Raw genomic sequence first — 25,779 nt, forward strand, 5'->3', positions numbered from 1 at the left:
AGTAGTGATTGAACCCAGGACCTTGTGAGTGCTAAGCATACACTCTACTATAACTATACCTCTATCTCTGACTTCTGCTTTCACTTAACACTGGTTAAGTGAAAGCAGCAATATAACTATAACAAGAAAATCAGAAAAAGCGAAAGTGAGAGTATTGGTACAAAAAAGGCACGGGAAATCTTTTCTATATGGGAATGCAATAAAGAGTATCTGAAATGTATAATTCATGAAGTAGCAATGTAATACTACAAAATGTATTCAAAAATACATAAGTACAAATAATAAAAGCCAAAATGTAGTTCAGAACCTTTAAAAAAAAACTTACATTAATAATGATTCTGAATAGATTTTCAGGGTGCTTTGACTTTTTTCTCTTGTCTTATCAAAATTTTCTATATTAAGCCAGGTGCAGGAGGCTCATGCTTATAATCCTAGCTACTCAGGAAGCTGAGTTCTGAGAACCTCGGTTCAAAGCCAGTCCAGGAAGGAAAGGCCTGGAGACTTTTATTTCTAATTAAACACCAGAAAACTGGAAGTATTGCTGTGGCTCAAAATGGTAGAGTGCTAGTTTTGAGTGAAAGAGCTCAGGGACAGCCACCTGACCCTGGTTTCAAGCCCCATGACCAACAAATTTTTTTTTCTATAATAATCTTATATTATTTGTATAGTTCAAAAGATACTAAATGTTGTTTAAAAAAAATCATAAGCTGGTTGCCAGTGGATCACACCTTTAATCCTAGCTACTCAGGAGGCTGAGATTTGAGGATCATGGCTCAAAGCCACCCTGGGCAGAAAAGTACCCAGGAGACTCCTATCTCAATGAACCATTCAAAAACTGGAAGTGGTACTGTGGCTCAAAGTGGTAAAATGCTAGCCTTGAACAAAAGAGCTCAGGGACAGCGGCCAAGCCCTGAGTTCAAGCCCCATGACTGACAAAAAAAAAAGTCATAGCAGAGAATAATCGATGATATTAATCTGACTAAATTATAATATATGCATATGTGAATTACCATGGTGAAACCTCTTTTTTTTGCCAGTCCTGGGCTGTGGACTCAGGGCCTGAGCACTATCCCTGGCTTCTTTTTGCTCAAGGCTAGCACTCTGCCACTTGAGTCACAGTGCCACTTCTGGCCGTTTTCTATATATGTGGTGCTGGGGAATCGAACCCTGGGCTTCATGACGAGGCAAGCACTCTTGCCACTAGGCCATATTCCCAGCCCGGTGAAACCTCTTTATACCATCAGTGTTCGCTGAAAAGAAATCAATCTCAGAAAAATAAAACAGGCCATGTTGTGTGGCAGGAGGAGGTGAGGTAGAATATGGTCAAAGAACTTTATATATATCTATGAAAATAATGAAAACTGCTGAAATTGTTTTAAAAAAACAATCTTCATCAGAAGGATGATGGAAAGAGATGGATATACTAAGTTTGATGGATGGAAATGTCACAAGGAAACTTCCTCTTATACAATTAATATATGCTAATTAGCATTATTTTAAAAAGCCATTGCATAGGTGTTATAAAACCCTACATAAAAATCAGGGACTAGGCCTTATATAGCCTCCTTGGGGCCTTACCTTTTATCGTAGTCAAAATGAAGAAAGCAATGAGGGTGTTGTTGATGGCGCAGGTAGATTTTGCAACACAAGACAAGACCGTGTAAGGATTTAAGAGATAGCTGGGGAAAAACATACATATTCGGTATTAGTAACCCTGATCAATGGACCTGTGTGTTCAGGCCACCACAGCCAGAACAGGAAGATCAAGAGCTTTACTAAAAGAATAGTCAGAAGAAAGTGATTGTTTCTTTCTTTCTTTCTTTTTTTTTTTTTTGCCAGTCCTGGAGTTTGAACTCAGGGCCTGAGCACTGTCCCTGGCTTCTTTTTACTCAAGGCTAGCATTCTACCTCTTGAGCCACAGCACCACTTCTGGCTTTTTCTCTATATGTGGTGCTGAGGAATCAAACCCAGGGCTTCATGTATGCTAGGCAAGCACTCTACCACAAAGTCACATTCGCGGCCTCAGAAAGTGACTTCTTAGAAATAAGTTCTCCCAAGTAAAACAGAATGAAGTAGAGCTGGGGATCAATGAGAAAAAAAGTACTTGACATTATGCTGTGTTGTATATTCAAAGCCATCATATTTAATCATCCCAAGATCCTACAAACTAGCAATAATATTATTCTAGTTTTGTAGATGATGAAATAGATTCTGATTAAAAATCTTGCCCAAGGTTTCACAAGCTAGTAAATACTTTCAAAAACAAGTCTTTCTGGCTATAAAGGTAACATTCTTTCTCCTACTTATCCCTGTTAGTAGTCAATCAGTATCCACTGAGCCAGATCATGACAGAAAATATATCTCCAGAATTTAACAAGCCTGGCATAGACATTGACAAGACTTCCTGACCTTCCATTGGGAAAAAAAAGTTAAGTTGGAAAGAATGGACTGAAAAAAATGAATATGAAGTGCTTGGGAACTAGGAAATCTTCTATACTCATAATGGATTATTTTTATTGGTTTTTATCCTGCTTCTACAGAAGATTTGCAGTGGCTAAAATGAGAACAGATAATAATAGTAGTAAATATAGCAATAATCAAGACCAAGGGAAAAATAAATAAAAGGAGAAAAGAAAGTCAAAGGGAAGAAAACCAAATGTGTTTTCTATAGTTTTATAATAATCGGCCTAAAATCTGACTCTGGATTTCCTAGCAAAGTAAAGGGGAGGCCAGTTACATAATTCTGACTATCAGAAAGGAAGAAACATACCAGTTTCTTAGGGAAATATTTTAATTATTATTCACAAAGACCCTAAATCTATACCTCCCAGGACTGTAAGATTAGCAATTCTAAAGCCAACAGCCTAGCATATTTTCCCTCAGCAATTGTAGACAAGCTTATTACATGACCTTTAAAACAACACCCGCTGCTATTTCAAAACTACCCCCAGGAGACATACAAGTCCATAAGGATTCATAAGGTTCATCTCTGGTCCTATAAATTAGTTCCCATCAATGTTTTTGAAATATATAGATGTGAATTGATACTCCAAATTTGTTTTGCTGGAAGAAAAAATAGCCATTTCTAAATAGCAATGCTGAAGAAGCAGCTGCCCAGATATCTAATTGGAACACTGAACAAGAAATTTACACAAAGGGCAAAGGACTGAATAATCCCTCCTTATCAGGCCCCTTCTAATTCTGAAACATTCTTTGTGTATGTTTGTGTGTGAGTATGTGCTGGTATTAAGGCTTGAACTCAGGGCCTGGGTGTTATCCCTGAGCTGCTTCTGCTCAAGGTTAGTGCTCTACCACTTAAGCCATAGCTCTACTTCTAGCTTTTTTTTTTTTTTTTTTTTTTTTTTTTTGCCAGTCCTAGGCCTTGGACTCAGGGCCTGAGCACTGTCCCTGGCTTCTTTTTGCTCAAGGCTAGCACTCTGCCACTTGAGCCACAGCGCCACTTCTGGCCATTTTCTATATATGTGGTGCTGGGGAATCAAACCCAGGGCTTCATGTATAGGAGGCAAGTAGTCTTGCCACTAGGCCATATTCCCAGCCCTACTTCTAGCTTTTTTAGAGGCTAATTGGAAAGAGTTTCATGAGCTTTCCTGCCTGGACTGGCTTTAAACTGAGATCTTCAGGTCTCAGCCTCCTGAGCAGCTAGGATTACAAGTACGAGCCACCAGCATCCAGCTTAATTCTAAGGGCAGTTTTGGGTGTTTTGTTTTGTTTGGTGGTTGTAGTTGTTGATCATGGGGCTTAAACTTAGGGCCTGGGTATTGTCCTTTAGCTTTTTCATTCAAGGCCAGTGCTCTACTACTTTGAGCCACAGCGCCACTTCTGGTTTTATGGAGGTTAATTGGAGGTAAGAATCTCATGGATTTCCCTGGCCAGGCTGGCTTTAAAACTTGATCCTTAGATCTCATTCTCCTGAGTAGCTATGATTACAGTTGTGAGCCACCAGCAAAGAGCATGTTTTTCCATAAGGAAATAGTGATTGTTTACTGTGTGCTCTTAGAAAACTGAAATATTACACATATTTAATAACTGTTGGTTGACTGAATAATTATCATGGGTCCATGTCAGGAATATAAATGGGAATAACCTGAAAGAAGTAAACTTCCTGGCAGCGCTGAGTACTCCTTGAGAATTCTTTCATAAAGCCTCAGTAAATTCTACTTCTCCACACTGGTCATCCAGATAGGATGGTTTTGCTTGACATTTTACTTCCATTTTCTGAATTACAAATGAGTAACTAAACTGTACAGAAAACATAGGAGCTGCTTGAAAACAACAACCATATAAAGGTCAGAATTTTATTTAATCCATATATTGAAACTTAAAAACTATTTTTTAGAAACAGTAGTTACAAGTAGTAACTAGCTCAACAACACTGAGTCAGAAAGCATTTGAAGGGTTTGATTGTACATGTCCCTGAGTGAGTCTTTGTCCCAACAGAGACAGAATGGCTCTGTCTCTTTTGCTGGCCAGAACCCCAGTTGTGCAACACAACTACAGCAAATACTTGATGACTAAGATTGAAAATCTCCAAAAATACAACAAACAGCATGGGAAAGTCTCATCAGATTTTCCTCACATTTGTTGGCACTGAGCTGTGGTTTATCAGACAATACTTACAACAGGGCCACTTTCAGAGGGATGTACCGCATTTCCACAGGAGTGCGGATGAGTTCAGCCACATCTGGGGCATACTGGTCGAGTTCAAGGAGGAGTTTCTGCTTTTTAAACTGGGGAGGGAGGCAGAGATAACAAAACACATGAAACAAAAATGCTTTTAGGATGAAGACAAGTCTGCCATGGTCCTGCCTGGTCTGTCCCTACATCTCCAGGCTCATCTCATACTCACTCTCCCTACCCCATCCTTTCTGAGTTCCAGCAAATGAACAGGCCAAGCTCCTCCTACTCCCAGGCCTTTGCAACTGATCTCTTCTCTTCCTATAGTCAGTTTCCACCACTTCCTCAGGAAGACATAGTATCCTTTACCAGGCACCCCACTGGTTGAGCAACACTATTACATGTTTTCATTGCTCATAGTTAGAATTTTTCTCATTTAGTTGTATAACTGACTAATGCCAAGCTTTCCTTAAGACTATAAGTTCCATAATTGTTCGCCATGTATGCCTAACACCTGGCACAGCTGGCAAACAATAGAGATCTGTTGAATAGCAGAGTGAATAGTGAGTGGCATGACCAGTTCCTAGCCATTTTGGAGATCAGTGGTCTTAGGATTCAAAAACTTCATTAGCAAAATATGTTCAAGCATCCTCTTTCTCTGTCTCAAGGTTTCTTTCTTTTTTCTTTTTCTTTTTAATTCCCATAAAGGAGGAGTGGAATAGTCATGATGAAAAGGAGAGCTGGGTGTGGCTGGGAGCTGGAGAGTTAATATGGATGGGGGTGGAAAGTCCCTGCCTTCTCCTGATGTGTCCCAACAAGTTCAAGGGTGTGTTCCAAAAATGAAAAGAAAAAAAAATGTAGGCAACCTTATAAACAAACATGGGTTAGAATATGTAAGGTAAAAACCTCTTAACCCCAAATGGATAGCCTTGCTGATTAAGTGATCAGAGAATCTTTAGACAACATAAAACTGTGGTAGAACACCAACCTTGAGTTTAAAAAAGCTCGGGGACAAAGCCAAAAATTAATTTTGTACCAAGAGTGTTTCAGAGAAGCCAAAGTGAAAAGCACTTTTTCTATGCATGATTAAAGATTTAACAATTAATAAGAAGATAACAATGGACTATATACTGCATTATGCCATTTTTATAAGCTTAAGAGCATATAATTTTTTTTTTTTTGCCAGTCCTTGGGTTTGGGGCTCAGGGCCTGAGCACTGTCCCTGGCTTCTTTTTGCTCAAGGCTAGCACTCTGGCTCTTAAGCCACAGTACCACTTCTGGCTTTTTCTACATATGTGGTGCTGGGGAATCAAACCTAGGGCTTGATGTATGCAAAGCAAGCACTCTACCACTAGGCCATATTCCCAGCCCGAGAGCATATAAAATTTTATAAAATTTTTATGAAGGAATTTAGGTGTAACTCCTTTGAACATCTACATACTATTTACCAAAATAAATTTTGGGAAAGAGAAACATAGGTTTTCATTGTTGGTATTGTTGTCTGTTGTTGTTTTCTTAAGTTTTAACGGGGGGTAAAGTGGGGGGATAAGAAATGGAGGAAGGGGGGCTGGGAAGCCCTGGGTTGGATTCCACAGCACCACATATATAGAAAAAGCCAGAAGTGGCGCTGTGGCTCAAGTGGTAGAGTGTTAGCCTTGAGCAAAGCCAGGGAAAGTGCTCAGGCCATGAGTTCAAGCCCCAGGACAAAAAAGAAAGAAAGAAAGGAAGGAAGGAAGGAAGGAAGGAAGGAAGGAAGGAAGGAAGGAAGGGAGGGAGGGAGGGAGGGAGGGAGGGAGGGAGGGAAGGAGGGAGGGAGGGAGGGAAGGAGGGAGGGAGGGAGGGAGGGAGGGAAGGAGGGAGGGAGGGAGGAAGGAAGGAAGGAGAAAGAAAGAAATTAAAAAAGAAAAAAGAAAGGAGGGAGGACAAATACAGTTATGATATTTAATATGTACCGTGTAAAAATGAATTATGCAACTTGTAGACAGGAACAGGAGGGAGAAACGGGGAAAGTGAACAAAGAATTGACACTGTCCAAGAATTGTACTCATTACTTGACTTTTGTTTGGTTGGTTTTGTTTTTGTTGCCAGTCTCGGGGCTTGAACTCAGGGCCTGAGCACTGTCCTTGGCTTCTTTTTGCTCAAGGCTAGCACTCTGCCACTTGAGCCACAGCGCCACTTCCGGCTTTTTCTATATATGTGGTGCTGAGGAATCGAACCCAGGGCTTCATGTATACAATATGAGCACTTTACCTCTAGGCCATATTCCCAGCCCCCATTACTTGACTTTTGAAATGGTAACCCCTCTGTAAAACACTTTAAAGATAACAAAATTGTAGTTAAAAAAAAGTTCAAAGTCAGTCTGGGCTACTTTTTTTTGTTGTTGTTGGTCCTGGGGCTTGAACTCGGAACCTAAGCACTGTCCCTGAACTATTTTGCTTAAGGCTAGCACTCTACCACTTTTAGCCACATTGCCACTTTCATTTTTCTGGTGGTTAATTGGAAATGAGTCTCTTGGGGGGGTTGGGAATATAGCTAGTGGTAGAGTGCTTCCCTAGCATGTATGATGCCCTGGATTCAATTCCTCAGCATCACATAAACAGAAAAAGCGGAAAGTGGCGCTGTTGTTCAAGAGGTAGAATGCTAGCCTTGAGCAAAAAGAAGCCCTGAGTTCAAGGCACAGGACTTGAAAAAAAAGACTCTCATGGACTTTCCCTTCCAAGGCTAGCTTTAAACCATGATCCTCAAATCTCAGTTTCCTGCTAGCTAGTATTACAGGCATGAGCCACTGGAGCCTGCTGCTATGACATTTTTTTAAAAAGCAACATTTAGTATTTTTAAATATGTAGCCCAGCTAGGCTACATATTAAGACCCTATTACAAACAAAAATAAAAGTTGGGTGCCTGTGGCTCACACTTGTAGTAATCCTAGCTACTCAGGAGGCTAAGATTTGAGGATCACAGTTCAAAGTCTGCCTGGGTAGGAAAGTCCATGAGACTCATATCTCCAATTAATCACCAAAAAAGCCAGAAGTGGAGCTGTAGCTCAAGTGGTAGAGAACTAGCTTTGAGCAAAAGCAGCTCAGGGACAGTGCCCAGACCCTGAGTTCAAGCCCCAGGACCAACACCAAAAATAAATAAAAACAAAACAAAATATGAAATTAAAAGATTTTTCCTCTACATACACACTAACTTGCAGAAGAATATAGCTACTGTCAATCTATCTTTGGATTCTTTAGCTTCTGGTTCTCATGCCCAGTTATTTTGCCCTTGGTCCCCAAGGGAATCTTGTTAGAACATTTTTTCTTCTTCTTTTTTTTTTTTTTTGGTCAATTCTAGGGCTTGAACTCAGGACCTGGGCTCTGTCGCTGAGCCTCTCTGTCCTCAAGGCTAGTGCCCTAGTGCATGAGCCACAGCGCCTTATCTGGCCTTTTCTGTTTATCTGGTACTGAGGAATTGAGCCCAAGGCTTCATACACACTGGGCAAGCACTCCATCAGTAAGCCACAGTCCCATCCCTTCTTTAAAAAAAAAAAAAAGAAAAAGAAAAATTAAATAGTTGTACAAAGATGTTGCCATTCAACATGTCAGTTCCTAAGTACAATACTCCTAGATCATTATCACCCCTTTCATCACACACTCCTCCATGTTAGAACATTTCATCCCGGCCTCTAAAGTTTCAAGTTGACTTTATTAGTAAGATTTACAGTCCCTAGCCTTAGTAATAATAAGTCTTCCAATAGTAGTTCTTAATCCATTAGGGGAGGAGTCAAAGGCTCTGAATAACAATAACAGGTAGGGACTCCAAAAAAGAATCAACACATTCACACACATGGGCGGGGGGGGGGGGGGTAGGGGGTGGGGGGTGGTGTGTGTGTGTGTGTGTGTGTGTGTGTGTGTGTGTGTGTGTCAGTCCTGGGGCTTGAACTGTGGTCCTGGGTGCTGTTCCTTTGCTTCTTTTGCTCAAGGTGAATGCTCTACCACTTGAGCCACAGTGCCACTTCTGCCTTTTCTGAATAGTTTATTGGAAATAAAAGAGTCTGGCCGAGTTTCATGCCCAGCCTGGCTTTTAAACAGTGATCCTCAGATCTCAGCCTCCTGAGTAGCTAGGATTACAGGCTTGAGCTGCCACCACACAGCTCACATATAATTTTTTCATACCATTTCAAGGGTTTTAAAGACCACTAAGTCTGGGCTGGGGATATAGCCTAGTGGCAAGAGTGCCTGCTTCGGATACACGAGGCCCTAGGTTCGATTCCCCAGCACCACATATACAGAAAACGGCCAGAAGCGGCGCTGTGGCTCAAGTGGCAGAGTGCTAGCCTTGAGCGGGAAGAAGCCAGGGACAGTGCTCAGGCCCTGAGTCCAAGGCCCAGGACTGGCCAAAAAAAAAAAAAAAAAAAAAAAAAAGACCACTAAGTCTATAAATGGTTCCCAAATTAAGGATCTGAAATCTAGATGTTTAAAAATCTTTCTGAGAGCTAAAATTCTAGAACTCAACAGCTTTATTTATTACTGATGACCAGTGTCACAGCAACATAGACTTTTATTTCTGGTTCTATTACTTGGTAACAGAAGTAAAAACGAACCACAAACTGGCAACACAAATGTGATACAGCCTTATCTCATGCCAGCCAAAATCTGCTCAGTGGCTCCTAGCCAATCAAGAAGGACTAAGCCAAAATTAATTAGTTTTATAACTACAAGGGAAGTACACATGGTTAATCTGTTAATTTCCTCAGATCCCAGAGGAAGGAGAGTGGTCCCAACATGCAAGATCCCTTGGCTATTACATAGGGAAGAGTAAACTTGCTGGGCACCAGTGGCTCATGCCTATAATCCTAGCTACTGAGTAGGCTGAAATCTGAGGATCAGGGTTCGAAGCCAGCCCAAGCAGAAAAGTCCCCATAAGACTCTGATCTCCAATCAACCATTCAACAACCAGAAGTAGAGCTGTGGCTCAAAGTGGTAGAGCACTACCCAAAAAAGTCACCACCTAGACCCTGAGTTCAAGCCCCATGACTACCCCCCCACCAAAAAAAAAAAGAGTAAAGTTTAAACAAATACTTTCAATAGGCATTCATACATGCCAAATTTTCTAATTACTATTTGGGGGCTAGGGGTTCTACTTCAATGGTAGGGCCCTTGCCTGGCATTTATGAAGCTCTGGATTCAATCTTTAACACCACCACTCCTGCCTCCACAAAGATTACTCTTGGGCTGGGAATGTGGCTTAGTGGTAGAGTGCTTGCCTAGTATCCATGAAGCTGGGTTCGATTCCTCAGTACCACATAAACAGAAAAAGCCGAAAGCAACCCAGTAGCTCAAAAGAAGCTCAGGGACAGTGCCCAAGCCCTGAGTTCAAGCCCCAGGACTGGCCAAAAAAAAAAAAAAGATTACTCACTATAGGGAAACTGTATCATCAATACTGGGAATCCAACTTTTATCTCAGAGAGGTCTAACATAGTGAGCTAACATCTATATTTATTTTCCTTTGAAAATAAAAAAGAGGGGCTGGGGATATGGCCTAGTGGCAAGAGAGCTTGCCTCGTATACATGAGGCCCTGGGTTCGATTCCCCAGCACCACATATACAGAAAACGGCCAGAAGTGGTGCTGTGGCTCAAGTGGCAGAGTGCTAGCCTTGAGCAAAAGGAAGCCAGGGACAGTGCTCAGGCCCTGAGTCCAAGGCACAGGACTGGCCAAAAAAAAAAAAGAAAAGAAAAAAGAAAGATTGTAAAGATTTTTAGGAGGACTCAGTAATATAACTACCATTCAGCTTTGTTCTGGAAAGTCTCAGTTTACGTGGGTGTGTGGCTACTAATAAGCTATATAAATTAAGCTGACATTTCTGTATCTACCAGTAAAACTGTCTGGTCAATATGGGCTTTTCCACTCTAGAAGCTTAACTCCCACTTGGGTTTTAAAACAGTTGGATCCTTAAGTACATGACCTTTGATTCTTTGCAAGAACAAAGACCAGCAGGCTACCAAGTTCCACCAGCTTGGTGCCACCCGCTAACTACTTACCACAACTTTATTGAAGTCCTGGATTGCAAAATACAGGGCAACAGCAGTAAGTGCATCAGCTATCTGTCAAGAAGAGAAAAGAGAAGTAATAAGAACAGAAGAACTGTTATTGTAGGAGGAATAGAATGCTGGCGGGCCCTCACTTTGACCACTCAAGAGGTCAGACTCACTCAGGGAAGTAGAACTGGAAAATTCTCAGCATTAGGACACATCCAGCCCATTTCAGTCTAGTGTCCCACATCTGCTCTACAATTATCAATTACTTCAGCTTTCTGTATGAGCCTAGTTAGTGCTCATATATGTCAAGTGTCTAGCACACAGAAGGTGTTCAATAAATAGCAATCATTAAAAGAAAACAATATAAATTTATTTCAGATGTATACAAGGCAAGCACTATTGCCACTAGGCCATATCCCCAGCTAAATTTATTTCATATGTAACAGTAATGTTAAAATTCATCATTTTATTGGGAGAAAAATGAAGGAGGTAACAAGTTTGACAAGAAATGTACTCACTACTTTATATGTATGTAAGTGTAACCTTTCTGTACAACACCTTGATAATAAAATTAAATGTTAGAAGAAAATCGATGTTTGACCAGGAGCTGGTGGCTCACATTTATAATCCTAGTGGAAGCTGAGATCTGAGGATTGTGGTTCAAAGCCAGCCCAGGTAGGAAAGTCTGAGACCCTTCAATAAACTACTAAAAACAGCCAGAAGTGGTACTGTAGCTCAAGAGGTAGAGTGCTAGCTCTGAGCACAAAGAAGCTCAGAGACAGCGCCCAGGCCCTAAGTTCAAGCTCCAGGAGCAGAAAAAAAATTTTTTTTCTGCAAGTTTAATTCTTTTTTTTTTTTTTTTGGCCAGTCCTGGGGCTTAGACTCAGGGCCTGAGCACTGTCCCTGGCTTCTTTTTTGCTCAAGGCTAGCACTCACTTGGGCCACAGCGCCACTTCTGGCCATTTTCTGTATATGTGGTGCTGGGGAATCGAACCCAGGGCCTCATGTATATGAGGCAGGCACTCTTGCCACTAGGCCATATCCCCAGCCCTGCAAGTTTAATTCTTAACTGCACCAAGTAAACTTAGGCATTTTAGTGTTTTTGAAGTTATTTTCTCTAAAAACTGAGAAAGCCTTTCTTTTCTAATATCCACATACCATAGTTTCAACAGTTCTGTCTAAAGACTTTCAATTGATAAGTAAAAGACTTTGGAGATACTGCAGCACTCCTTTCCCCAAATGAAAACTAATCTGGACAAATTATTTCTTGCATAGACTTCTCTACAGATTCTTTTCTTTAGAACCTAAATGTAATTTTAACCTAATTGTCCCACAGTAAAAAAAAAACTATCTGTCCTTAAATGTTTTTTGGGTTGGTTTTTATTTGCCAGTCCTAGGCTTGAACTCAGGGCCTGGGCACTGTCCCTGAGCTTCTTTTATTTTTGCTAAAGGCTAACACTCTACCACTTGAGCCACAGTGCCACTTTGGCTTTTGCTATTTATGTGGCACCAAGGAATTGAACCCAGGGCTTCATGCATGCTAGGCAAGCACTCTACCACTAAGCCACCTTCCCAGTCTTTTTTTTTTTTTGGGGGGGGGGTGTCAGTCATGGGGCTTGAACTCAGGGCCTGGGCTCTGTCCCCGAGCCTCTTTGTGTTCAAGGCTAGTATTCTACCACTTGAGCCACAGTGCCACTTTCAGTTTTTGAGTGGTGAATTGGAGATAAGCGTCTCATGTGGGTGGGGGGGGGGCGGCTGGGAATATAGCTGGGAATGTGGGGGACTGGGAATATAGCCTAGTGGTAGGTGGAGTGCTTGCCTCGTATACATGAAGCCCTGGGTTCGATTCCTCAGTACCACATATATAGAAAAAGGCAGGAGTGGCGCTGTATCTCAAGTGGTAGAGTGCTAAACTTCAGCAAGAAGAAGCTAAGGACAGTGCTTAGGCTCTTGAGTTCAAGCCCCAGGACTGGCAAGAAGAAAAGAAAAAAAGAGTCTCATGGGGACTTTTCTGCCAGGGCAGGCTTCAAGCCATAATCCTCATATCTCAGCCTCCTGAGTAGCTAGGATTATAGGCATGAGCCACTAGGCCAGGCTCTTAAATGCAATTTTAATCTATCCCATAGTATATGTGAACACTCTTCATCCTAAGGCATGATGCCAGTGGCTCATGTTTGTGATTTTAGCTATTCAGGAGGCTGAGATCTGAGGAGGGTGATTCAAAGCCAGACAAGGGCAGGAAAATCCTTGAGAATCTTATCTCCAATTAACCGTCCAAAAGCCAGCAGTGAAGCTGTGGCTCAAGTGACAGAGTGCCAGTCTGGAGTGCAAAAGCTCAGGGACAGTGCCCAGGCCTGAGCTTAAGCCCCAATACTAGCAATAAGAAGAAGAATGATGATGCTGATGTTTACCATTTACCCTACATAGAGATAAGATTTTTATACAAGAATCTGACATAAGATACATATTATGTATTTCCTTTAAAGTCAAATAACAGAAAACTCAAACCTTGGGTATTGTTTTAAAGTCTAATGAGAACATTTCTTGAACCTTTATTACTAACAATCTAAAAACTTTTAAATATTAAAGATGGAGCAATGGGCAGAAAACACAAGTTTTCAGATATCTCTCTTCCTTAAAAAGTTGTAATTACTAAGAAAGACTTCATTGGACTTCTTAGGTATTTCCTGACCCAGATTTTCAACACTAGACAAATGATTCAAACTGCTGTGCTCTCAAAATATAGCCATCATTTCATTTTTCAAAATGTTTGTTCTTGAAAGTCTTATCAGACCTATGCTTTCTTTAGAGACTCTCCTGGGAGAATGCTTAGAAATACCCTCTACACTGGCACAAAGAATAAATAACAAAGAAGGAAGTAGAACTGGTCATAGGTTGGAGACTGTTTTTCACACAGCTATAATTCTGCCGCAGGTCCATGCTTTTCAAACTAAAATCTTAGCTTTTATGAGCTTATATAAATTCTTAAAACAATTTTTCCCTTAAAACAAGATAATTATAAATTTAAAGTACAAACATAGTGACCTTGTGTAAGGTTACTTACCATAAATACCAATTCAGCGTAGTCAATTAGGAAATGAAAGAGGTATATTATTAGTGGAGTCTGTAGGAGGAAAAAAAATGCAAAAAATTTAGTAAAATCTTACTACAAATGATCAGTTGTAAATGAGGGAATAGTTTTAGCAAAAAAAATCTGTTCCTTCTCCATAATACTGTTTACCCAAGAAGAGAATTTTAGTTCTAGGAACTATCAAACAGCCAATGGGAACACTGTAGAGAGCAGAACTCATAAGCAAACTAGGAAATTATACCTTTCTCTATTTTCTGATAAATCTGTATACAAATGCTACTTTCCTTTGGTACAATTAATACACACCAAAAAAGACAAATGACAGGGGTAAAATAGGATCTGTTGGAAGACAGAATCCAGTGGAAGAGGGAAGGGCAAATGGAGAGAATGAATGAGAGTGAATATGGTTGAAGTATTTTATACACATGGATAAAAGCAAAATAAGAAAACCTGTTAAGTTTTCTTTTGTTTGTTTTTGTCAGTTGTAGGGATTGAACTCTGGGCTTGGGTGCTGTCCCTGAGCTCTTCAGCTCAAAGCTAGTGTTCTACCACTTGGTTGGTTTTTGGGTTTTTTTGGCCAGTCCTGGGGCTTGGACTCAGGGCCTGAGCATTGTCCCTGGCTTCTTCTTGCTCAAGGCTAGTACTCTACCACTTGAGCCACAGCGCCACTTCTGGCCATTTTCTATATATGTGATGCTGGGGAATCGAACCCAGGGCTTCATGTATAGGAGGCAAGCACTCTTGCCACTAGGCAATGTTCCCAGTCTACCACTTGAGTCACAGTGCCACTTCCAGTTTTCTGGTGGTTAATTGGAGATAAGAGCCTCATGGACTTTCCTGCCCAGGCTGGCTTTGAACCATGATCCTCAAATCTCACCCTCCTGAGTAGCTAGGACTACAGGAGTGAGCCACCAATGCCCGGCAAGATTCTTTTAAGAAGTGAAGAGGAGGCCAGGAACTGGGGGTGAACATTTGTAATGCTAGCTACTCAGAAGGGTGAAATTTGAGGATCAAATACAACCCAACCAGCATAAAAAAGTGTAAGAGACCCCCATCTCCAATTAATCAGTAAAATACTTATCTGGAGATGTGGTTCAAGTGGTAGAGTGCTGTGTGGGAAAAAGCAAGAATACAAGGCCCTGAGTTCAAACCCTGGTACTAGCAGGTCCACAAAAAAAGGGTTAAGGGCTGGGAATATGGCCTAGTGGAAGAATGCTCCTCTATATGAAGCCCTGGGTTCGATTCCTCAGTACCACATATATAGAAAATGGCCAGAAGTGGTGCTGTGGCTCAAGTGGCAGAGTGCTAGCCTTGAGCAAAAAGAAGCCAGGGACAGTGCTCAGGCCGAGTTCAAGCTCCAGGACTGACCAAAAAAAAAAAAAAAAAAAAAAAAAAGTGGGAGGATGGCTGGGAATGTGGCTTAGAGATAGAGTGCTTGCCTAGCATGCATGAAGCCCTGGGTTCAATTCCTCAGTACCACATAAACAGAAAAAGGCAGAAGTGGTGCTGTGGCTCAAGTGGTAGGGTGCTAGCCTTAAGCAAAAGAAGCTTAGGGACAGTGCTCAGACCCTGAGTTCAAGCCCCAGGACTGGCAAAAAAATAAATAAATAAATAAAGAGTGGAAAGATAAGGGAGAGTGATAAAAGGGGTTAAGGTGATGGGGTACATAGTATTTTTTTGGAAATATCACAAAGAACTACTCATACAACTAATATATGCTAATAAAGTCCTTGAAAAAAGTCCCCCACTATGATTACTGATATATTTCTTTTTTAGTTCATTATTTTTGCTTTATGTATTTTAAAACTATGCAGATGCAGAGTTTTGTTTTTTTAAAGCACTAAGGCTTGAACTCAGGGTCTTGAGATCTTGCTTAGCTTTCTCCCTCAAGGCTCTACCACTTGAGCTATACTTCCACTTCTAGATCTTAGTCTCCTGAATAGCTAAAATTTATAGGCTTGAGCTGCTGGTGCACCCAGCCGAGGTATATTTTTTTAAAGAAGTATATGGTTATTGCTCCTTAATCCATCCTGAAAGCTCTAATCTTTTACTTGTATTCTTAATATATTTACATACAATGCAGTTACTGATATACTGGTATATGTTTAACATCTTAATTATTTTCCAATATTCAAACTTCTCTTCTTTCTTGCTTTTTTCTGGATTAGGTTATATTACTCTACTTATTACTCTACTTATACTTAGCTTGTTGGTTAGACATTTAGCTACTGTTCTTTTAGTGGCTAACCTACACACTATGACAGACATCCTTCACATCAGAGTGTAATACAAATGATCACTTTTACTACACCCCAGACTGTATAAAAATCTTTGACCATTTTAAAGTCACACAGTATCTACTGGATTTATAGAGCTTCTTGAATACCAATCCTTAGTAAATTTTGAGGGCTGAAAGAGTAGCTCAAGTGGCAGAACATCTGTTTAGTAGGTACAAATGCCAGTACTAAAAAAAAAAAACACAACTTTTCAAACAATAACATCTTTAAATGCTGACTTCTACCCCATTAGTACATAGATCTACCCTTCTTTCTGGGTCTCATAGGCTTTTGAAAAAGGCTATCTTTTTCTTTGTTTCCCATCTTTTTTCAATTTAAATTTGAGTAGAGATTTTCCTTCCTTCTTTCCTTCCTCCCTTTCCCCTCCCTCTCCCCACCATCCCCACCCCCCCTTCCTCCCTCCCATGTGTAGATGTGCTACTGGGGCTCCTCAGACCAATTCTCCTGCATAGCTTAGCAGATTACAGAGTCACCATCATGCACCTCCCACATAGCTGGAATTACAGTTAAACCATGGTGCCTGACTGACCAGTCTAGAAATTTCTAAAGACTTTATCTTCCAGAACACTAAGCTTCTCTTTAGTTCTGTATAATCTGTTAAATTTCTTCTTTTTTTTTAGCCAGTCCTGGGCCTTGAACTCAGGGCCTGAGCACTGTCCCTGGCTTCTTTTTGCTTAAGGCTAGCACTCTGCCACTTGAGCCACAGTGCCACTTCTGGCCGTTTTCTGTATATGTGGTGCTGGGGAATCGAACCCAGGGCCTCATGTATACAAGGCAAGCACTCTTGCCACTAGGCCATATCCCCAGCCAATCTGTTAAATTTCTTATGCACTATTAATTTTTTAGTTCTAGGATTTGGATTTATTTTTATATATCTTAGTTCTCTGGTGAATTGTTTTATCCTGTCATCTTGAACATAATAATCATTGAAATTGAGTTTTGATACCTAGTCCTGGCTGGTCTAGAACTCACAATGCAGCTCAGGCTGGACTCAAACTTAAGATCTTTCTGCCTCTCAAGTGCTGGCATTACAGGCTTGCACCACACCTAACTGAGCTATTTTAAAATAAAAGTTTGATCATTCCTGTATCAGATTTGCTCATGAATCTATTTTTATTGCCATTCTCCTGTCTCTTATATTGGTAATTTTTTATTGCATGGTGGACACTATCTGAAAATCACAGAGCTCTGGATGAGGCTAGTCTAGAACTTTTGATGCCTTAAGAAAATAACACCTCATACTATTGGCCCCACTTTTGAATTCTGCTATTGAGTTTTGGTTATCTTGGTATTTTCCACTGTCTTTCTTTTTTTAACCAGTCCTGGGGTTTGGACTCAGGGCCTGAGCACTGTCCCTGGCTTCTTTTTTGCTCAAGGCTATCATTCTACCTCTTGAGCCACAGTGCCACTTTCGGCTTTTTTTGTTTATGTGGTACTGAGAAATCGAACCTGGGGTTTCGTGCATGCTAGGCAAGCACTCTACCACTAAGCCACATTCCCAACCCTTTGGTGGGCTTTCTAAGAAACCAACATTGCCTCAGTTTTCCTGGGAAACAGGTTTTAAAGAACCAATTTCATGCCACTTAGCACACAATCTCTTCATGAATTGGGAACTGTTTACAACTTATTTGCCATTAAAAGTAGTCATTTCTACAAAAGTCTCATTTATTTCCTCAAGTTAAAATCCTATTCTGGATCATTTCCACTGAAATTTTGAAACTTCCTTCTTATGAAGATGTCTAAAAATGGGGCTATTTCCAAATAGGATTTTCAAAAATAGACCTTTCTAAATGTTTGTACAAAACAGAGGCTAGGCTTTGGTATCCACAACTGCAAACTTCTCTTAGTACACTGAAAAGAAAATAAGAACACTTACTTCATGAAATACTGCTCCAGAATACGGAGACACTCCCAAGTCCAACAGTGAAAGGCCTTCAACCACTGGAAAGTAAGACATCCAAGTTTACTCAGATTTCAGAGACAGCAGCAAAGGGTCATGAACTAATGTTATGCTCAGGATCAAGAAGGGGCCTTAGAATTTATCTAACCATTTTACTTCATCCCCAGGAATAAGGACTTAAAATAAGGGCCTTGTGCTCTCACTCAGCATTTTCACCCAGAGTTGGTGCTCTACTACGTGACTATGCCTCCAGTCTAGTCTACCATTTGAATAAGGCCCTGAGTTCAAGCAGCAGTAGCCACACACACACAAAAAAATCTTGGCAGCCAAACAGAGAGGAATGGTGGACAAATTCAGCCATGATATATAAATTATTTTGAGTATAATTACCACCTAAAGTACTCATTAAATTTTTTAAATTTACTTTTATTGTCAAGGTGATATACTGAGGGGTTACAGTTACATAAGTTTACAAACTACCTTAAGTACTGAGTACATTTCTTGTCAAACTTGTTACCTCCTCCCCAACACTCATTAAATTTTAAAGTACTCATTCAATTATTTGAGAAAACAAATATGTTCTGGGAAAAAATGTCTACAAAGCCAGTGCCTACCTGCATTCCCAACACTTGGGAAGCTGAGGCAAGAGCAGTAAATCTGAGGCCAACCTGGGCTGTATAGTAAGTTCATGGCCACCTTGGACTATATAGTAAGAACCTGTACCTGTTTCAAAAACAACCAAGCCCAGGTGCTGGTGGCTCACACCTGTCATCCCAGCTATTCAGGAGGCAGAGATTGGGAGGATCATAGTTTTGGGGCCAGCACTGGCTAGCCTCAGGAAAAACAAAAACAAAAGCCACAGAAAAAGTTGAGCAAGGTGAAGTCCTTGCTATGGGAGGAAGTGTAAATAGGAGGATGGGATAATGGCCCAGGCCAGAAAGTGAGCTAGTATGTCAAGGGAGAGAAAAAGAGAGAAAGAGACGAGAGAGAGGAGGGGGAGGAAAGAAAGAATGAAGGAAAGAAACAAAAGCAAAAAGGAAAGAATTGAAAAGAAAAAAGGGATGGAAGGAAGGAAGGAAGAGAAGCAGGGAAGGATGGGAGGGAGAAGCAGGGAGGGCAGGCAAGCAGGCAGGTAGGCAGGCAAGGAAACATTCAGTAAAAAAGAAAGAGGGGGCTTGGAATGTGGTTTAGCGGTAGAGTACTTGCCTAGCATGCATGAAGCCCTGGGTTCGATTCCTCAGCACCACATATATAGAAAAAGCCACAAGTGGCACTGTAGCTCAATTGCTAGCCTTGAGCAAAAGGAAGCCAGGGACAGTGCTCAGGCCCTGAGTTCAAGCCCCAGGACTGGCAAAACAAGGAAGGGAGGGAGGGAGGGAGGGAGGGAGGGAGGGAGGGAGGGAGGCAGGCAGAGAAGGAGGGAGGGAGGGAGGGAGGAAGGAAGGAAAAAAGAAACTATGAGAACATTTTCTTCCTCTGGAGTATCTTCTAAAACAGTTATGTCAAAAGTACAAAAAGAAGGGCTGGGGGTTGGGAATATGGCCTAGTGGCAAGAGTGCTTGCCTCGTATACATGAAGTCCTAGGTTCAATTCCCTGGCACCACATATATAGAAAATGGCCAGAGGTGGCTCTGTGGCTCAAGTGGCAGAGTGCTAGCCTTGAGCAAAAAAGAAGCCAAGGACAGTACTCAGGCCCTGAGTCCAAGCCCCAGAACTGGCAAAAAAAAAAAAAAAAAAAAAAAGAAGGGCTGGGGAGGGTGGCTCAAGTGACAGAAGGCCTGCCTAGTAAATACAAGGCCCTGAGTTCAAAATACCAGTACTAGAAAAGAAAAAAAAAAGTATATCAGAATAATTGAATAACATTTTTTGTTTCACAAGATTATTTAATTACTATTTTGAAACAGTTTTATCTTTATGTAGTCTCATCTCTCTCTTTCATTTGGTGCTGGGGACTGAACCTATGGCCTAATGAATGCTAAGCAAGCACTCTACCACTGAGTCAAACCTCCAGCTCTAGAGTCTCTTAAGTTTAAGAATTCTCATTTAGTTACCTTGGTGTTCTTTTGTTTTGTTTTTTTTTTTGGCCAGTCCTGGGGCTTTGACTCAGGGCCTGAGCACTGTCCCTGGCTTCTTTTTGCTCAAGGCTAGCACTCTGCCACTTGAGCCACAGCGCCACTTCTGGCCGTTTTCTGTATATGTGGTGCTGGGGAATCGAACCCAGGGCCTCATGTATAGGAGGCAAGCACTCTTGCCACTAGGCCATACCCCCAGCTCCTACCTTGGTGTTCTTTTCCTGTGGGTGAAAGTAAAAGCATAGCACCTAGTATAAGACAAACACTTTGAGTTTCCCCTGTCAAGGACATACATCCAGCATGCTCAGGAACAGTGACTTCCTGATATCTCTAGCTGAGAGGGCCTAAGAAGCCCTATCACCCTAGTCATAATGAACATACTCAACACCCAGGTCTTGGTTGGTTGATTTTGAGACAGACTCTCACTTTGCAGCTCAGTTTGGCCTCAAACTCACTACACAACACAGGTTAGCTTTAAATTCTCCATCCTCCTGCTTCAGCCTCCCAAGTGCTATACCACCAGGTCGCTCCAGACTTGGTTTTGAAATATTGTTTTCCAATAAAAAGAGCATCTTCTGGTTCTGGTCAATTAACTTCAAAACGAAAGCCCAGCATAGTAATGCATGCCTGTAATCCCAGTACTGGAGAGACTAAGGCAGAAGGATCACATGTTTGAAGCTGGTTGGGCTATATAGTGAGAAATAAGTTGGAGGACAGCCTGGACTACATACTGAGACCCTGTCTTTAAATGAATATATACATGCATGCATACACACATACACACACACACACACACACACACACACACACACACACAAAATAAACTGATAACTAAAATAAAACCAGAATGGTTTATAAATCTGAGAATAAAATAAATAACGAGTCCATACTGATATAAAAAAAAAAAAAAAGATTGGGTAAGCCAGGCACTGGTTGCTCATGCCTGTAAGTCCTAACTACTCAGGAGGCTGAGATCTAAAGAATGCAGCTTGAAGTTAGCCTGGGCAGGAAAGTGAAACTCATATCTCCAATAAACTACTCATAAAAAGCTGGAAATGGCACTGTGGCTCAAGTGGTAGAGTGTTAGCTTTGGGCAAAAGAAGCTCAGGGACAGTGATCAGACCCTGAATTCAAGTCCCAAGGCTGGCAAAGAAAAAAAAAAAAAAGCTCAAGGACAGTTCAAGCCCCAGGACACCCCATATCCCTACTCCCAAACAGCAGTGATACTGGACTTTGAATTCCGGGCCTCACACCAGGCAATCCCTCTACAGGAATCAAGTGGCCTCAACTGAACTCAACCAAGTATTACATGCAAAAATATCAAATCCAAGTTAATATCTCACATATAAATTATTAGCACCTTTAATACCATTCACCAACTGAGAAACTTGGGCAAATGACCACTCTAAATCTGTTCCCTTGTTTGTAAAAAGGGGGAAAACTGCCATCTGCCACATAGGAATTACTGTGAGGACTGAGAAAAGGCAGATAAAAAGGCTTACCATAGGGGCTGGGAATATGGCCTAGTGGTAAAGTGCTCACCTCGTATACATGTATGAAGCCCTGGGTTCTATTCCTCAGCACCACATATATAGAAAAAAGCCAGAAGTGGGGCTGTGGCTCAAGTGGCAGAGTGCTAGCCTTGAGCAAAAGGAAGCCAGGGACAGTGCTCAGGCCCTGAGTCCATGCCTCAGGACTGGCAACAAAAACCAAACATAAAAGGCTTACCATATTCCTTGATATTTACTAAATATTTTTAGGAACTTTATTAATAAAATAGCCATTCCTTGTGTCATTCTCCATTCCAAAATGTTTATGGCATGACATCAAAACTCAAGCACTTAGCCCAGCACAGGTGGCTCATGCCTGTACCTACTCAGGAGGCTGAGATCTGAGGGTCATGGTATGAAGCCAACCCAGGCAAGAAAGGCTAAAGCTGGTCGGGGCAAGAAAGGCTGTGAGCCTTTTATCTCCAATCAACCACCAGAAAACCAAAAGTAGAGCTGGGTTTCAAAATGGTAGAGCACTAGCTTTAAGCAAAAAGAGGGAACTCAGGGACAGCGCCCAGGCCCTAAGTTCAAGCGCCATAACCAACAAAAACAAAACAAAACTCAAGCACTCGAACTTCCAGGATACAAAGGAAACTTCTGGGCAGGGTAAAATGTTGTTTCTTGATCTATGTGCTGGCTACCTGGGTTACATGGCTCATAAAAATTCACTAAGAGGGCTGGGAATATGGCCTAGTGGCAAGAGTGCTTGCCTCCTACACATGAAGCTCTTGGTTCGATTCCCAGCACCACATATATGGAAAATGGCCAGAAGAGGCGCTGTGGCTCAGGTGGCAGAGTGCTAGCCTTGAGCGGGAAGAAGCCAGGGATGGTGCTCAGGTCCTGAGTCCAAGCCCCAGGACTGGCAAAAAAAAAAAAAAAAAATCACTGAGCTCTGTCTATAGTTATATATGAATTTGCATGTATACTGTATTTGAAAGTATTTTTCTTTTATTTTCTTAATCATCAAACTCCCCCAACCTAAGCCCGACCATCTTACTTCTCTTCTTTGTATTTTTCACACCCATAAACATGTCTTGGCCCTATTTTTAACTTCTACTACCGGATATTTCCCTTCTTTCTAGTTTCCTTTTCCAAAGTCTATATAGTTCAAGAGTCAGCTCTAACCTGGAGCTAGTGACTCACACCTGAGTAATCCTAGCTAGTCAGGAAGCTGAAATCTGCAAGATGGTAGCTGAAGGCCAACGCTGGCAGAAAACTCTGTTAGATTCCATCGCTAAGCATCAAAAAGCAGGGCTGGAGGTTTGGCTCAAGTGGTAGAACACCATCCAAGCAAAGGGGGGGAACCTTAATTCAAACCCCCCAGTACTGGGCTGGGAATATGGCCTAGTGGTAAAGTGCTCGCCTCATATACATGAAACCCTGGGTTCGATTCCTCAGCACCACATATATAGAAAAAGCCGGAAATGGTGCTGTGGCTCAAATGGTAGAGTGCTAGCCTTGGACAAAAAGAGGCCACGGACAGTGCTCAGGCCCTGAGTTCAGGCCCCAGGACTGGCAAAAACAAAACAAAACAAACACCCGGTACTAGGGGAGGCAAGAGGCCAAGCTTTCCACTCTTCGAGAATCTAAAATACGGAGGCAGTTTATTCTGTGTCAGTACAATAAGAAAATAACTATGTGGACACACAAAAAACATATACTTTTCACAAATAATTACAACTACTTGTGTATCTCCCCCCACCACCACCACCAGTTCTGTGTCTCCTAGGCGCTTAGCATAAACCAATGTATGATTTAGAAAAAAGAACGCTAGGGCAAACTTCACTGCGAATCCTGCCCTGAGCCTAGGCGCCAAGTGCCCTTCTTCCCCCATTCCAGCTCCCGTCCCCAGCGAGCCGCTATCGCGCGGACCCCACCCCGCACCCAGTCCCTCCCCGGGCATCCCGCCGGGTCCTCGACGCCAGGGCCGGGGACACGCCCCCTCCCGTGCACCCCGCAGGGGTCCAGACTCCGCGGCTCCACCTCACAGCACCTCCACACCCCCTCCGCACCACGCTCCGCCCCCAGCTCGTCCGGGGGCCCCAGGCGCTGGCCAGTTCCCACAGAACCGCGCGCTGGCCGTCACTGCCCCTGCCTCCCATTCACCGAGTCCGGGCCCGCGGGCCCGGCCTGGCTGTCTACGGGAGCCTCATCGAGGCCTCACCTCTCTTCCAGGAGCTCAGCGGGGACACCACCTCCACCCGCTCGGAAATGAACTCGGCCAGACTGGAGCGAAACAAGGCTGCCCGTACAGTCACGGCCACCACCAGCACCAGGGCCAAGGGAGCCGCCATGATAACTAGGGCGGGCGCGCCGGCGGAGAGGGAAAGGGAGACGGAAGACCTCGGCCACCTGCGCGCCGCTCTCAGTAGTTCTGTGGTGGAGCGCGCGCGAGCACAGTCACCGGAGCTGGCCGACCAGGGAACTACCACCCCCAGAAGCCCCTGCGGCAGGACGAGCTGGACGACGGAAAGCGGAGTGTATCAAACTTGTGTTTGAGCGACACCTTCGATTACAGGTTCATTGTAAACTCGCGCAAGGACAAATCACAGTACCATTGTTATCTTCCTAGGATTGTGAACGAGTTCTAAAGATAACCTTCACTCTTGTGTGTATGCTTAAAAAAAACAACTTTGGAATTGGAGCTGAAAAGCTCAGAGACCCTGCCCTGAGTTCAAGCCCCACGACCGATTTTTAAAAAATGACTTCCCTAAAGCATTAATAATCTTAACCTTTATTGAAATTTAAACAATTTATTTCTATTATAAATGTGATGTACAGATACACGCATGTTTTTAATGTTAAAATAAAATAATGTTAAATTATTTAAAGAGTGCTAAATGTATTCTTTTATTCTACCATTGTTTATTGACCGCCATCTATCTGTCAGGCACCACATTGAGTTCTAAGTATGTTTTGCAGTAATAGAGTTAGTAGCACTGTGACCTTCAACAAGTTGCTTAGCCTGTCCTGTGCCCTATCTAAAAAATGTTTCGGTTGTAGGCTTGTGACTGAGATACTGATTAGAGAATCCAAGCCAAGGCATCAAACTATGAGTCAGGGAAGAACAAGATGTATTTGCTGATTAGAATGGAAATCAAATGTGGCCCAAGTGGAGAGAGTAGTAGAAATTGAGGATAGAGACACAGGAGACAATCAGGAAAGGACTTCTTGGTCATCATTAGGATTTGGAGCTTTATTCAAAAGATATTCCATGTACCACTGAAAATTTTTAAGCCAGAAAAATGGTGTCATATATATATATATATGTATGTGTATATATATATAATTTTTTTTTTAATTTTCCTTTTTGGTGGTTGGGATCGGGGTTGTTGGTTAGTTGGTTTGGTTTTAATGCTGGGGATCAAACCCAGGTCCTTGTGCACACTAAAGCATATTCTTTACCACTGTGCTAAAACCCTAGCCAATAGTATATTTAAAAAAAATATCTGGGCTGGGAATATGGCCTAGTAGCAAGAGTGCTTGCCTCCTATACATAAAGCCCTGGGTTCAATTCCCCAGCACCACATATATAGAAAACGGCCAGAAGGGGCGCTGTGGCTCAAGTGGCAGAGGGCTATCCTTGAGCAAAAAGAAGCCAGGGACAGTGCTCAGGCCCTGAGTCCAAGGCCCAGGACTGGCAAAAAACAACAACAACAAAAAAAAAAAGATGTCTATATTTGCGAGCCTGTTTTGGGTGTTGGAGAGTACTGCAATGATAAAATTTCATCTCCTGCCTTTCTGGAACTTGGAGAGTAGTCAAAGACATATGATAGCCTTAAGAATAATGTATGTTTACTGAGAATTGAACTCAGAGCTGTGTGCATGTTATACAAGTGTTCTGTCACTGACCTACCCCCACAGCCTATATGCTGTCCTAATGTCCCCATTTTCCAAATTTGTAAGAAAGTGTTCTCTCTCTTTCTCTCTCTCTCTCTCTCTCTCTCTCTCTCTCTCTCTCTCTCTCTCTCTCTCTCTCTCTCTCTCTCTAATCCAAGGGCTTGAACTCAGGGCTTTGGCGCTGTCCCTGAGCTTCTTTTGCTCAAGGCTAGCACCACTTCCAGCTTTTTCTGAGTACTTTATTGGAGCTAAGGGTCACATAGACTTTTCTGTCGGGACTGGCTTAGAACTGCAATCCTCAGATCTCATCCTCCCGAGTAACTATAAGATTACAGGTGTGAGCCACTAGTACTAGTGCCTGGCTGTCTCTCTT

The 25,779-nt window shown here is 42.1% G+C and overlaps 1 protein-coding gene across 1 annotated transcript in view; it reads right to left on the bottom strand.

Annotated features, from left to right (window-relative positions):
* Pigu (phosphatidylinositol glycan anchor biosynthesis class U) overlaps positions 1 to 24,808 on the bottom strand; it is a 74,401-nt gene extending 49,593 nt beyond the window's left edge. The window contains exons 1-6 of the mRNA XM_048349034.1: positions 23,731 to 24,808; positions 17,921 to 17,985; positions 13,721 to 13,780; positions 10,660 to 10,722; positions 4,639 to 4,748; positions 1,579 to 1,679 (exon numbers count right to left, since the gene is read on the bottom strand). Of these exons, the coding sequence (XP_048204991.1) occupies positions 1,579 to 1,679; positions 4,639 to 4,748; positions 10,660 to 10,722; positions 13,721 to 13,780; positions 17,921 to 17,985; positions 23,731 to 23,860 (529 nt within the window). The 5' untranslated portion in view covers positions 23,861 to 24,808. The remainder of the gene's footprint in view (positions 1 to 1,578; positions 1,680 to 4,638; positions 4,749 to 10,659; positions 10,723 to 13,720; positions 13,781 to 17,920; positions 17,986 to 23,730) is intronic.
* Positions 24,809 to 25,779: the final 971 nt, after the last annotated feature.

This window comes from Perognathus longimembris, chromosome 6 (genome assembly GCF_023159225.1).
Source record: "Perognathus longimembris pacificus isolate PPM17 chromosome 6, ASM2315922v1, whole genome shotgun sequence".
Classification (NCBI taxonomy): Eukaryota; Metazoa; Chordata; class Mammalia; order Rodentia; family Heteromyidae; genus Perognathus; species Perognathus longimembris.